Source organism: Chlorocebus sabaeus, chromosome 3 (assembly GCF_047675955.1).
Source record: "Chlorocebus sabaeus isolate Y175 chromosome 3, mChlSab1.0.hap1, whole genome shotgun sequence".
NCBI classification, from domain to species: Eukaryota; Metazoa; Chordata; class Mammalia; order Primates; family Cercopithecidae; genus Chlorocebus; species Chlorocebus sabaeus.
The window spans coordinates 22,212,010-22,224,842 of record NC_132906.1 but is presented as its reverse complement, the minus strand read 5'-3'; the positions used below and the strand labels follow the sequence as shown (position 1 = coordinate 22,224,842).

The following is a 12,833-nucleotide window of genomic DNA, read 5'->3' as shown; positions in this document are numbered from 1 at the left end:
GTTACTATTTGTAAAGTTCTTTGAATACCATCTGGCACAGAATAAACACTATATAATTTTTTTTTTAATCTAAAGCACTTGGAACAACAGTGACTAGCACAAAGTAAGTATAAGTTTTTACTATTGTAATTAATTGAGAGAACTGACAGTATATACTGAAAGTATAAATGTAGAGGGCATGCATTTTTCAAGGTAGATATATTTAAGGATGAAGTCTGTGACGGTGAAACCCAAATGAAAGCGCTAGAGAGAAAATCAGGTTTGGATTCATTAGCACTAATCTGGGACATTTCTGTGTGTTGAGCAAAAAGTATGTAACGTGAACGGAGTAAATGGCTCAGCTTCAGGGAAGACTTCATGAAGGAGTAGGTTTGAAGTGAGAGTTGAAGGAAGTGACATGAAGGAACAGGAACGAATTATAAATTTCAAGGAATGGTTATGATAATCTGCTAGGTAAGCCCTCATGATTTCTTTAGCTTGGATGTATATTTCTAGATAGATTTGATCTCTACACAGGAAACGATTTAACTTTGCTTGTCTTTTTTGTTGCATATATATCAGGTTTCAATCCTTTAAATTTTTTTAGACACATGTAACTAGTACATGGATCTTTGTAATTGATCTTTAGAAAGGTATTTAGTGATTTAAGGAGAAAAATACTTATTCTTCCTATCGTTACTCCTAAATAAAGAGTAGATCAAAATTTGCTTAGGGCTTACTGTGTCCAGAATAGCACTGGACAGGAGTGCTATATTCCCTGGATTCCACACCCATAGCAGAAATTGTTAATCGTTGTTGATATCATTTCTCACAGATTCTGGTTATAGTCTCAGAATCTATTTCCTCATAGTACTGGAGTTACATACTATTAATACTAACCCAAAATAATTATGCAGTATATATCAGGTACTGTTCTAAGCATGCTACATATATTACTTTAATTATTAGAACAGCTTTATGAAGTTTTAAAGATGAGGTACTGAGGATCAAAGAAGTTAAGAAACTTACTCAAGGTCACAACAGTGGAAAAGCAGAAGCAGCAAAATTCAAATACAGTTCTACTTTCATTCCAAAATCACTTAACCATTGTATTCTAATTCTTGGCACTAATGATGAAATGTCATTGACATCCCTGTGACATGTTTGACAATTAATTTACCTTTCAGGGTCACCAGTATACAACAGGAAAAAACAAAAGTGAAAGATTATCAATATAGATTATTGAGTAGGAGTAAAGAAGGTAAATCAAAAAGGGGAAAAGAGGAGATTACAGACACAGAAAATGTCAGACAACAAAGAAAGGAAGAGTCAAGGATTTCCTAAAAAAGGTGATGAAACAGTCTTAAGAAATGAATAATTAAAAGATCAGCAACAACAACAAAAGTAGTCTGGTAGGATAATTGTGTTAAAATTGATAGCAAATTAGAATAGATGGAAGCAGTTACATTTAGCCGGGACAAACATATACAGTGTTTTAAAAAGGCATACTAAACTGAAAATACAGAATTATAATGAGAATGCATTAACTGTAATTGCTATAGAGCTGTTATGGTAGCACTATAATTATAGTATATGTGCAAGTGGTCTGGATAAAAAAATTAGGACAATCAAAATATTTATACTGTTCCATAAAGGAACAGGTATAACATTGCAGTAGGCACCTTTGAATTGCCTATTATTGTTGCCTTTACTTTTGGTTTTGTTTATATCAGCAAGGGAAAATTCCTAATTCTAAATTTAGTTTAGAGGCAAAAGCATCAAATATTTAATGATTTTGAGTAAAGAAACATAACTTTCTTAAAACAGCTGTATTTTAATTTTTATTATATACTTTATTCTTTTGTCTAATTGTAGATAACCAAGACACAAGTTCGTTAGCTGATGCTGTAGAGAAAGTTGCAAAGCAACAACAATCACAAGCATCAGAGATAGAAAAAAACAAAAAAGTTCTGTTCAATTTGAAGGTAACGTCTTTATATAGTCTTTTAAATGTCTTGACTTTCTTTAAAAGTAAATGACCAGGAGGTTATTAAAAATACTTATTATTGGGAGTCACTTTTAAAGTTATTCTCTGTCAATTATTCTGTTCTCCCTAAGTAAAGTTTACTTAGGGAGAGTAATCCAGTTTTATGGAAAATTTTACACTCCCAACATATAAAGATTCAACAGTGTCATTGCAACTGTAGGATAAGCATATAAAACCTAACATGTTAGATAGAATTATTTTACATTCCCTTATTTGATAGTTTTTCCTAAAATGCTGAATTGAAGGAATGTTAAGTTTTAAGCCAGTGTTTGTAAAGCTATGGATTGTGAGTTATTTGTTGTCAGTGAACATTTCAAGTAGCCTCCCTCTATGTTCCTTTCCTTTTTAAATGTATTTATAATTCTACTACAGGGAATTTGGGAGCCATACTTGGTCTTCACATGCAACATAATTAGATATAACTATGCTATGTGAATATGACTAAAGAAATGAAAATGAAAACAGTATCTTGTGCTCTGTAACGATTGTTATTAAATATATCATAGAAATGAGAAGAATAGGCTCAGGAGCCGAACTGCCTAGTTCAAATGGCCAGATTTACTACTTCTTGTTCTGTGATTGAATTTGTTGTGCTCCTGTTTCCTTAGTTGTAAAATAGAGATAACAATAGGACGTGCCCATAAGCTTTTCATGAGGATTAAATGAGTTAATGTGTTTGGTGGGGACCAGGTGGACATGGTACTGGTAGGACCCTATTTGACACTGGCTTTAAGTATCGTTGGCTTTAAGTGCATCAGCAGATACATGATGACAATAATTGTAATATGGTGATATGGATTTCTTTTTTTTTTTTTTATTATACTTTAAGTTCTAGGGTACATGTGCATAATGTGCAGGTTTGTAACATATGTATACTTGTGCCATGTTGGTGTGCTGCACCCATCAACTCGTCAGCACCCATCAACTCGTCATTTACATCAGGTATAACTCCCAATGCAATCCCTCCCCCCTCCCCCCTCCCCATGATAGGCCCCAGTGTGTGATGTCCCCCTTTCCGAGTCCAAGTGATCTCATTGTTCAGTTCCCACCTATGAGTGAGAACATGCGGTGTTTGGTTTTCTGTTCTTGTGATAATTTGCTAAGAATGATGGTTTCCAGCTGCATCCATGTCCCTACAAAGGACACAAACTCATCCTTTTTTATGGCTGCATAGTATTCCATGGTGTATATGTGCCACATTTTCTTAATCCAATCTGTCACTGATGGACATTTGGGTTGATTCCAAGTCTTTGCTATTGTGAATAGTGCCGCAATAAACATACGTGTGCATGTGTCTTTATAGCAGCATGATTTATAATCCTTTGGGTATATACCCAGTAATGGGATGGCTGGGTCATATGGTACTTCTAGTTCTAGATCCTTGAGGAATTGCCATACTGTTTTCCATAATGGTTGAACTAGTTTACAATCCCACCAACAGTGTAAAAGTGTTCCTATTTCTCCACATCCTCTCCAGCACCTGTTGTTTCCTGACTTTTGAATGATCGCCATTCTAACTGGTGTGAGATGGTATCTCATTGTGGTTTTGATTTGCATTTCTCTGATGGCCAGTGATGATGAGCATTTTTTCATGTGTCTGTTGGCTGTATGAATGTCCTCTTTTGAGAAATGTCTATTCATATCCTTTGCCCACTTTTTGATGGGATTGTTTGTTTTTTTTCTTGTAAATTTGTTTGAGTTCTTTGTAGGTTCTGGATAAAAATTTTCTCCCATTCTGTAGGTTACCTGTTCACTCTGATGGTAGTTTCTTTTGCTGTGCAGAAGCTTTTTAGTTTAATTAGATCCCATTTGTCAATTTTGGCTTTGGTAGCCGTTGCTTTTGGTGTTTTAGACATGAAGTCTTTGCCCATGCCTATGTCCTGAATGGTACTACCTAGGTTTTCCTCTAGGGTTTTTATGGTATTAGGTCTAACATTTAAGTCTCTAATCCATCTTGAATTAATTTTCGTATAAGGAGTAAGGAAAGGATCCAGTTTCAGCTTTCTACTTATGGCTAGCCAATTTTCCCAGCACCATTTATTAAATAGGGAATCCTTTCCCCATTTCTTGTTTCTCTCAGGTTTGTCAAAGATCAGATGGCTGTAGATGTGTGGTATTATTTCTGAGGACTCTGTTCTGTTCCATTGGTCTATATCTCTGTTTTGGTACCAGTACCATGCTGTTTTGGTTACTGTAGCCTTGTAGTATAGTTTGAAGTCAGGTAGCGTGATGCCTCCAGCTTTGTTCTTTTGACTTAGGATTGTCTTGGCAATGCGGGCTCTTTTTTGGTTCTATATGAACTTTAAAGCAGTTTTTTCCAATTCTGTGAAGAAACTCATTGGTAGCTTGATGGGGATGGCATTGAATCTATAAATAACCTTGGGCAGTATGGCCATTTTCACGATATTGATTCTTCCTATCCATGAGCATGGTATGTTCTTCTATGTGTTTGTGTCCTCTTTGATTTCACTGAGCAGTGGTTTGTAGTTCTCCTTGAAGAGGTCCTTTACATCCCTTGTAAGTTGGATTCCTAGGTATTTTATTCTCTTTGAAGCAATTGTGAATGGAAGTTCATTCATGATTTGGCTCTCTGTTTGTCTGTTACTGGTGTATAAGAATGCTTGTGATTTTTACATATTAATTTTGTATCCTGAGACTTTGCTGAAGTTGCTTATCAGCTTAAGGAGATTTTGGGCTGAGACAATGGGGTTTTCTAAATATACAATCATGTCATCTGCAAACAGGGGCAATTTGACTTCTTCTTTTCCTAACTGAATACCCTTGATTTCTTTCTCTTGCCTGATTGCCCTAGCCAGAACTTCCAACACTATGTTGAATAGGAGTGGTGAGAGAGGGCATCCCTGTCTTGTGCCAGTTTTCAAAGGGAATTTTTCCAGTTTTTGCCCATTCAGTATGATATTGGCTGTGGGTTTGTCATAAATAGCTCTTATTATTTTGAGGTACATTCCATCAATACTGAATTTATTGAGCGTTTTTAGCATGAAGGGCTGTTGAATTTTGTTAAAAGCCTTTTCTGCATCTATTGAGATAATCATGTGGTTCTTGTCTTTGGTTCTGTTTATATGCTGGATTATGTTTATTGATTTGCAAATGTTGAACCAGCCTTGCATCCCAGGGATGAAGCCCACTTGATCATGGTGGATAAGCTTTTTGATGTGCTGCTGAATCCGGTTTGCCAGTATTTTATTGAGGATTTTTGCATCGATGTTCATCAGGGATATTGGTCTAAAATTCTCTTTTTTTGTTGTGTCTCTGCCAGGCTTTGGTATCAGGATGATGTTGGCCTCATAAAATGAGTTAGGGAGGTTTCCCTCTTTTTCTATTGATTGGAATAGTTTCAGAAGGAATGGTACCAGCTCCTCCTTGTACCTCTGGTAGAATTCAGCTGTGAATCCATCTGGTCCTGGACTTTTTTTGGTTGGTAGGCTATTAATTATTGCCTCAATTTCAGAGCCTGCTATTGGTCTATTCAGGGATTCAACTTCTTCCTGGTTTAGTCTTGGAAGAGTGTAAGTGTCCAGGAAATTATCCATTTCTTCTAGATTTTCTAGTTTATTTGCGTAGAGGTGTTTATAGTATTCTCTGATGGTAGTTTGTATTTCTGTGAGGTCGGTGGTGATATCCCCTTTATCATTTTTTATTGCGTCTATTTGATTCTTCTCTCTTTTCTTCTTTATTAGTCTTGCTAGTGGTCTGTCAATTTTGTTGATCTTTTCAAAAAACCAACTCCTGGATTCATTGATTTTTTGGAGGGTTTTTTATGTCTCTATCTCCTTTAGTTCTGCTCTGATCTTAGTTATTTCTTGCCTTCTGCTGACTTTTGAATGTGTTTGCTCTTGCTTCTCTAGTTCTTTTAATTGTGATGTTAGAGTGTCAATTTTAGATCTTTCCTGCTTTCTCTTGTGGGCATTTAGTGCTATAAATTTCCCTCTACACACTGCTTTAAATGTGTCCCAGAGATTCTGGTATGTTGTATCTTTGTTCTCATTGGTTTCAAAGAACATCTTTATTTCTGCCTTCATTTCGTTATGTACCCAGTAGTCATTCAGGAGCAGGTTGTTCAGTTTCCATGTAGTTGAGCGGTTTTCATTGAGTTTCTTAGTCCTGAGTTCTAGTTTGATTGCACTGTGGTCTGAGAGACAGTTTGTTATAATTTCTGTTCTTGTACATTTGCTGAGAAGTGCTTTACTTCCAATTATGTGGTCAATTTTGGAATAAGTGTGATGTGGTGCTGAGAAGAATGTATATTCTGTTGATTTGGGGTGGAGAGTTCTATAGATGTCTATTAGGTCTGCTTGCTGCAGAGATGAGTTCAATTCCTGGATATCCTTGTTAACTTTCTGTCTCGTTGATCTGTCTAATGTTGACAGTGGAGTGTTGAAGTCTCCCATTATTATTGTATGGGAGTCTAAGTCTCTTTGTAAGTCTCTAAGGACTTGTTTTATGAATCTGGGTGCTCCTGTATTGGGTGCATATATATTTAGGATAGTTAGCTCTTCCTGTTGAATTGATCCCTTTACCATTATGTAATGGCCTTCTTTGTCTCTTTTGATCTTTGATGGTTTAAAGTCTGTTTTATCAGAGACTAGTATTGCAACCCCTGCTTTTTTTTGTTCTCCATTTGCTTGGTAAATCTTCCTCCATCCCTTTATTTTGAGCCTATGTATGTCTCTGCGTGTGAGATGGGTCTCCTGAATACAGCAGACTGATGGGTCTTGACTCTTTATCCAGTTTGCCAGTCTGTGTCTTTTAATTGGAGCATTTAGTCCATTTACATTTAAGGTTAATATTGTTATGTGTGAACTTGATCCTGCCATTATGATATTAACTGGTTATTTTGCTCATTAGTTGATGCAGTTTCTTCCTAGCCTCGATGGTCTTTACATTTTGGCATGTTTTTGCAATGGCTGGTACCGGTTGTTCCTTTCCATGTTTAGTGCTTCCTTCAGGGTCTCTTGTAAGGCAGGCCTAGTGGTGACAAAATCTCTAGGCATTTGCTTATCTGTAAAGGATTTTATTTCTCCTTCACTTATGAAACTTAGTTTGGCTGGATATGAAATTCTGGGTTTAAAATTCTTTTCTTTAAGAATGTTGAATATTGACCCCCACTCTCTTCTGGCTTGTAGAGTTTCTGCCGAGAGATCTGCTGTTAGTCTGATGGGCTTCCCTTTGTGGGTAACCCGACCTTTCTCTCTGGCTGCCCTTAAGATTTTTTTCCTTCATTTCAACTTTGGTAAATCTGGCAATTATGTGTCTTGGAGTTGCTCTTCTTGAGGAGTATCTTTGTGGCATTCTCTGTATTTCCTGGATTTGAATGTTGGCCTGCCCTACTAGGTTGGGGAAGTTCTCCTGGATGATATCCTGAAGAGTGTTTTCCAACTTGGTTCCATTTTCCCCCTCACTTTCAGGCACCCGAATCAGACGTAGATTTGGTCTTTTTACATAATCCCATACTTCTTGCAGGCTTTGTTCATTTCTTTTTCTTCTTTTTTCTTTTGGTTTCTCTTGTCGCTTCATTTCATTCACTTGATCCTCTATCGCTGATACTCTTCCTTCCAGTTGATCGAGTCGGTTACTGAAGCTTGTGCATTTGTCACGTATTTCTCGTGTCATGGTTTTCATCTCTTTCATTTCGTTTATGACCTTCTCTGCATTAATTACTCTAGCCATCAATTCTTCCACTTTTTTTTCAAGATTTTTAGTTTCTTTGCGCTGGGTACGTAATTCCTCCTTTAGCTCTGAGAAGTTTGATGGACTGAAGCCTTCTTCTCTCATCTCATCAAAGTCATTCTCCGTCAAGCTTTGATCCATTGCTGGCGATGAGCTGCGCTCCTTTGCCGGGGGAGATGTGCTCTTATTTTTTGAATTTCCAGCTTTTCTGCCCTGCTTTTTCCCCATCTTTGTGGTTTTATCTGCCTCTGGTCTTTGATGATGATGGTGACGTACTGATGGGGTTTTGGTGTAGGTGTCCTTCCTGTTTGATAGTTTTCCTTCTAACAGTCAGGACCCTCAGCTGTAGGTCTGTTGGAGATTGCTTGAGGTCCACTCCAGACCCTGTTTGCCTGGGTGTCAGCAGCAGAGGCTGCAAAAGATAGAATATTGCTGAATAGCGAGTGTACCTGTCTGATTCTTGCTTTGGAGGCTTCCTCTCAGGGGTGTACTCCGCCCTGTGAGGTGTGGGGTGTCAGACTGCCCCTAGTGGGGGATGTCTCCCAGTTAGGCTACTCAGGGGTCAGGGACCCACTTGAGCAGGCAGTCTGTCCCTTTTCAGATCTCAACCTCCGTGTTGGGAGATCCACTGCTCTCTTCAAAGCTGTCAGACAGAGTCGTTTGCATCTGCAGAGGTTTCTGCTGCTTTTTTTTTTTTTTGGTGGTTGTTGTTTAGCTGTGCCCTGTCCCCAGAGGTGGAGTCTACAGAGACAGGCAGGTTTCCTTGAGCTGCTGTGAGCCCCACCCAGTTCGAGCTTCCCAGCGGCTTTGTTTACCTACTTAAGCCTCAGCAATGGCGGGCACCCCTCCCCCAGCCTCACTGCTGCCTTGCCGGTAGATCGCAGACTGCTGTGCTAGCAATGAGGAAGGCTCCGTGGGCGTGGGACCCTCCTGGCCAGGTGTGGGATATAATCTCCTGGTGTGCCTGTTTGCTTAAAGCGCAGTATTGGGGTGGGAGTTACCCGATTTTCCAGGTTTTGTGTGTCTCAGTTCCCCTGGCTAGGAAAAGGGATTCCCTTTCCCCTTGCGCTTCCCAGGTGAGGCGATGTCTCGCCCTGCTTCAGCTTTCTCTGGTCGGGCTGCAGCAGCTGACCAGCACCGATTGTCCGGCACTCCCTAGTGAGATGAACCCCGTACCTCAGTTGAAAATGCAGAAATCACCGGTCTTCTGTGTCGCTCGCGCTGGGAGTTGGAGACTGGAGCTGTTCCTATTCGGCCATCTTGCTCCGCCCCCTCATGGATTTCTTATAAATATTTGTATTATGTTAGTCACTTCTAGAAAAGAATACAGCTATACAGTAGAATGTAATTCAAAAACTAGTGTCATAGTTTTGTAAAGAAATTATTTTGTAAAACTTTTCAGTCTTCAAAGAGTTTCATAGACTTTATTCCATTTATATTGAGAGCCTACTTTGTGTTAAGCATTTCGCTGAACATTGTCTTCTCTCTTATGTTACTTACCATCTGTTGGGAAGACAAAGAAGTAAACAAATAATTACATGTAGAGTAGTAGTGTCAATGATAGAGGCATGAATGCAACACAGATTTAACACTAGAGAGAGAGTGATCCCAAAATAAATGATGTTTCAGTTGAGTTTTAAATGGCAGCTGGAGTTCATCTGAATGATTAGGTATCTAGGACAAGTTTAAAGGTTAGGGAGTAAGGAAGATAATATTCAAAATAAAAAGGACCTAAGGATATTCACAGAGGATATTTGCAGAGGCCTGAAATAGCATTGGTACATTCCTAGAACCATAAATAGTTTGATGGTAAAGTAAATTACAGTACGTTTTGAAAAATCATGGAAGATATATACCACGATAAGAAACTTCAACTTTAAAGTTGATGAGAAGCATTTGACAGATTTTAAGCAAGAAGCAAATAATTAAATTTGTATTTTAGAAAGAATTCTAGATACATAAAAAGCACTTATTATAATCCAATATCCATTCATGATAAAAACTCTCAGCTAATTGGAAATAAAAGGGAACTTCCTTAATCTAAGGAAGAACAGCTACGTAAATTCTCTAACCAACCACATACTTAATGGCGAAATAATGAATGTTTTTCTCCTAAGATCAGGAACAAGACAAAGATGTCTCCTCTTACTTCTATTCAAGATGGTACTGGCAGTTCAAGCCAGTATAGCTATGCAAGTAAAAGAAGAAAAACTCATTCAGTTTAGAAAGAAAGAAGTAAATCTGGTTTTATTCACAGATGACATTATTTTTTATTTAAATAAAATCCCAAGGAAGCTATAAAAAGCTACTAGAACTAATAAGTGAGGTTAGAAAGATTGCAGGGGACAAGATTAATATACAAAAATATATTGTATTTCTACACATTGGCAAGAGAAAATCAGAAATTAAAACTTCAAAAGCAATACTACTTACAATGCCATCAAAACTATTCAATACTTAGGGGCAAATTTAACAAAAGGTTTCAAGACCAGTATGCTGAACACTGTAAAACATTGGTGAGAAAAATTAAAGAAGGCTTAAATGTAGAGGTATGTCATTTTTATGAAACAGAAGACTCAGTATTGCTAATATGTTAGTTCTTTCAGTTTTATTTATACATGAAACGCAGTCCCAGTCAAAATTTCAGGAGGCTTTTGGGAGAGAAATACATAGGCTAATTCTAAAAGTCATATGGAAATGCAAAGGACTTAGAATATCCAAAACAATTTTGAAGAAGAAAAGTGTTGGAAATCTTACACTACCTGGAACATTTTCTAACACTAACAACCAATTTTCTGATTCTCTGGATGCCAACTGTGTGTCCAGTGATTGGATTCTGTTCTGACACTACAACAGTTTTCCCTTATTTGCAGTTTTGCTTTTGCAGTTTCAGTTAGCCACAGTGAGCTGAATTCTAAAAGTATTAAATGGAAGATTACAGAAATAAACAATTTGTAAATTTAAAATTGCAAGTCATTCTGAGTAGCACGATGAAATCTCGCACTGTCCTGCTCCATCCTGCCTGGGACATGAGTCATCCTTTTGTCCAGCACATCTATGCCATATGAGCTACCCATTCTTTAGTCACTTAGTAGTCATCTCAGTTATCAGATTGATTGTGGCAGTATCACAGTGCTTATGTTTAACTAAACCTTATTTTACTTAATCGCCCCAAAGTATCAGCGTAGTGATGCTAGCAATTCAGATATGTCAAAGAGAAGCTGTAAAGTACTTACTTTAAGTGAGAAGGTGAAAGTTCTCAACTTAAAGGAAAGAAAAATATCATACACTGAAGTTGCTAAGATCTATGGTAAGGACAAATCATCCATCTGTGAAGTTGTAAAGAAGGAAAAATAAATTCCTGGCTGGGCGTGGTGGCTCACTCCTGTAATCCCAGCACTTTGGGAGGCCGAGGCAGATGGATAACTTGAGGTCGGGGGTTCGAGACCAGCCTGGCCAATATGGTGAAACCCTGTCTCTACTAAAAATACAAAACAGCCAGGCATGGTGGTGCACGCCTGTAATCCCAGCTACTTGGAAGGCTGAGGCTGGCCAATCACTTGAACCTGGGAGGCAGAGGTTGCAGTGAGCCGAGATCACACCACTGCACTCTAGCCTGGGCGATAGAACAAGACTCAGAGATTCCATCTCCAAAAAAAAGAGAAAAAGAAATTCCTGTTAATTTTGCTGTTGCACCTCAAACTGCAGAAGTTATGGACACAGTGTGTAATAGTGCTTAGTTAAGATGAAAAAGACATTAAATTTCTGGGTGGAAGACATGAACAGAAAACATGTTCCAAATAACGGCCACATGTTGCTCTAGAAGGCACTAAGTCTATATGAAGACCTCAGCAAGGGATTTTCTGAAATAAGTGACACTAAGTAAGGGATGGTCACACAGATTCAGAAACAGGTTTGGACTGAAAAATATAAAAATTAAGGAGAGACCAAGTCTGCCAATAAAGAAGCTGCTGCCATTTGAGTACAGTACAATAAGATAGGAGAGACTACATTCACATAACTTATAGTATATCATTATAATTATTCAGTTGTTATTATCTTATTGTGCCTAATTTATATGTTAAACTTTATCATAGGTATGTATGTATAGGAAAAAAAAACATAGTATATATAGAGTTCAGTACTGTCCATGGTTTCAGGCATTCACGGAGGTCTTGGAACATATTCCCCCTGGATAAGGAGGGACTACTGTATCTATCTGGAATCAGCATCAGCTCCCAGAAGATAAAGGGCTCAGTCCCATAAGACTGCCCCTGCTTCATGTGCCAGTCACAAGTCCCAGGCTACCCATACTTCTGACCAACTGGCTATAAAATCAGAGGTTCTCACCTTACCATTAACTAAGTTGGGGAACATAGGAGTGTGATAATTTGCATTTTTGGTCCCAATTTTTCATCCCTTAGTCTATCCATACCCTTTGCCATATATTATAATGCTTTCCCATAATGGATGGACACACTTCCACCCCTTGACTCTGGGTTTGATTATGTGACTAGCTGGGGTGTTATCAGATATGACTCAAACAAAAGCTTTAAAAAACTCTTCCATAACTGAATTTCACTCTTCTGCATCTACTATTATCATGACATGCCTGGGTTGGCCCATTGGAGGAGAAGATACATATAAAGCAAAGCCAAGACACCCCTGTCAGCCCAGTTAAAGCCAATTTAAATCATCTTACAATCAGCCAATCCCCAAACACTTGGGCAGATTCAACCAAGATCAGCAGAACCACCTAGCCAACCCTTGTTTCTCCCAGGCTTATGAACTACCTAGACAACCTCAGCTGCTCCTAGTCATGTCAGCAGTATATACTTATGTATTATTGTATGCTACTGAGGTTTTGTAGTTCTGGCAACAGATAATTGATACAAGGAGTAATTGGCTGTGGTTGTAGAAAGGATTCATTCAATTTTTGGATATGGTGAATTTGAGGTGGCCAGTGGCGGCTGGGTGTAGAACTCAGCAGCCACTTACATTCTGTGAATCATCAGCAGATATGTAGCTGAATATGTAAATTTGGATGAAATTACCCAAGGAGCATATATAGAGAGTGAGAAGAGGAAATTATGATGAAGACCTATATTTGAAGGAA

General features: G+C 38.2%; 1 protein-coding gene across 8 annotated transcripts in view; it reads left to right on the top strand.

Moving 5' to 3' along the window:
- The window catches only part of CCDC122 (coiled-coil domain containing 122), a 46,234-nt gene that overhangs the window by 9,399 nt on the left and 24,002 nt on the right, over positions 1-12,833 (top strand). For 4 of the 8 annotated variants that reach the window (XM_037986740.2, XM_007960289.3, XM_007960291.3 and 1 more), the window contains exons 3-5: positions 76-103; positions 1,167-1,328; positions 1,855-1,964. In XM_037986740.2, the coding sequence (XP_037842668.1) occupies positions 1,283-1,328; positions 1,855-1,964 (156 nt within the window). In that variant the 5' untranslated portion in view covers positions 76-103; positions 1,167-1,282. Of the gene's footprint in view, positions 1-75; positions 104-1,166; positions 1,329-1,854; positions 1,965-12,833 lie in introns of those variants that run through there. The other 4 variants (XM_007960292.3, XM_037986741.2, XM_073013870.1 and 1 more) reach the window with 3 other exon arrangements.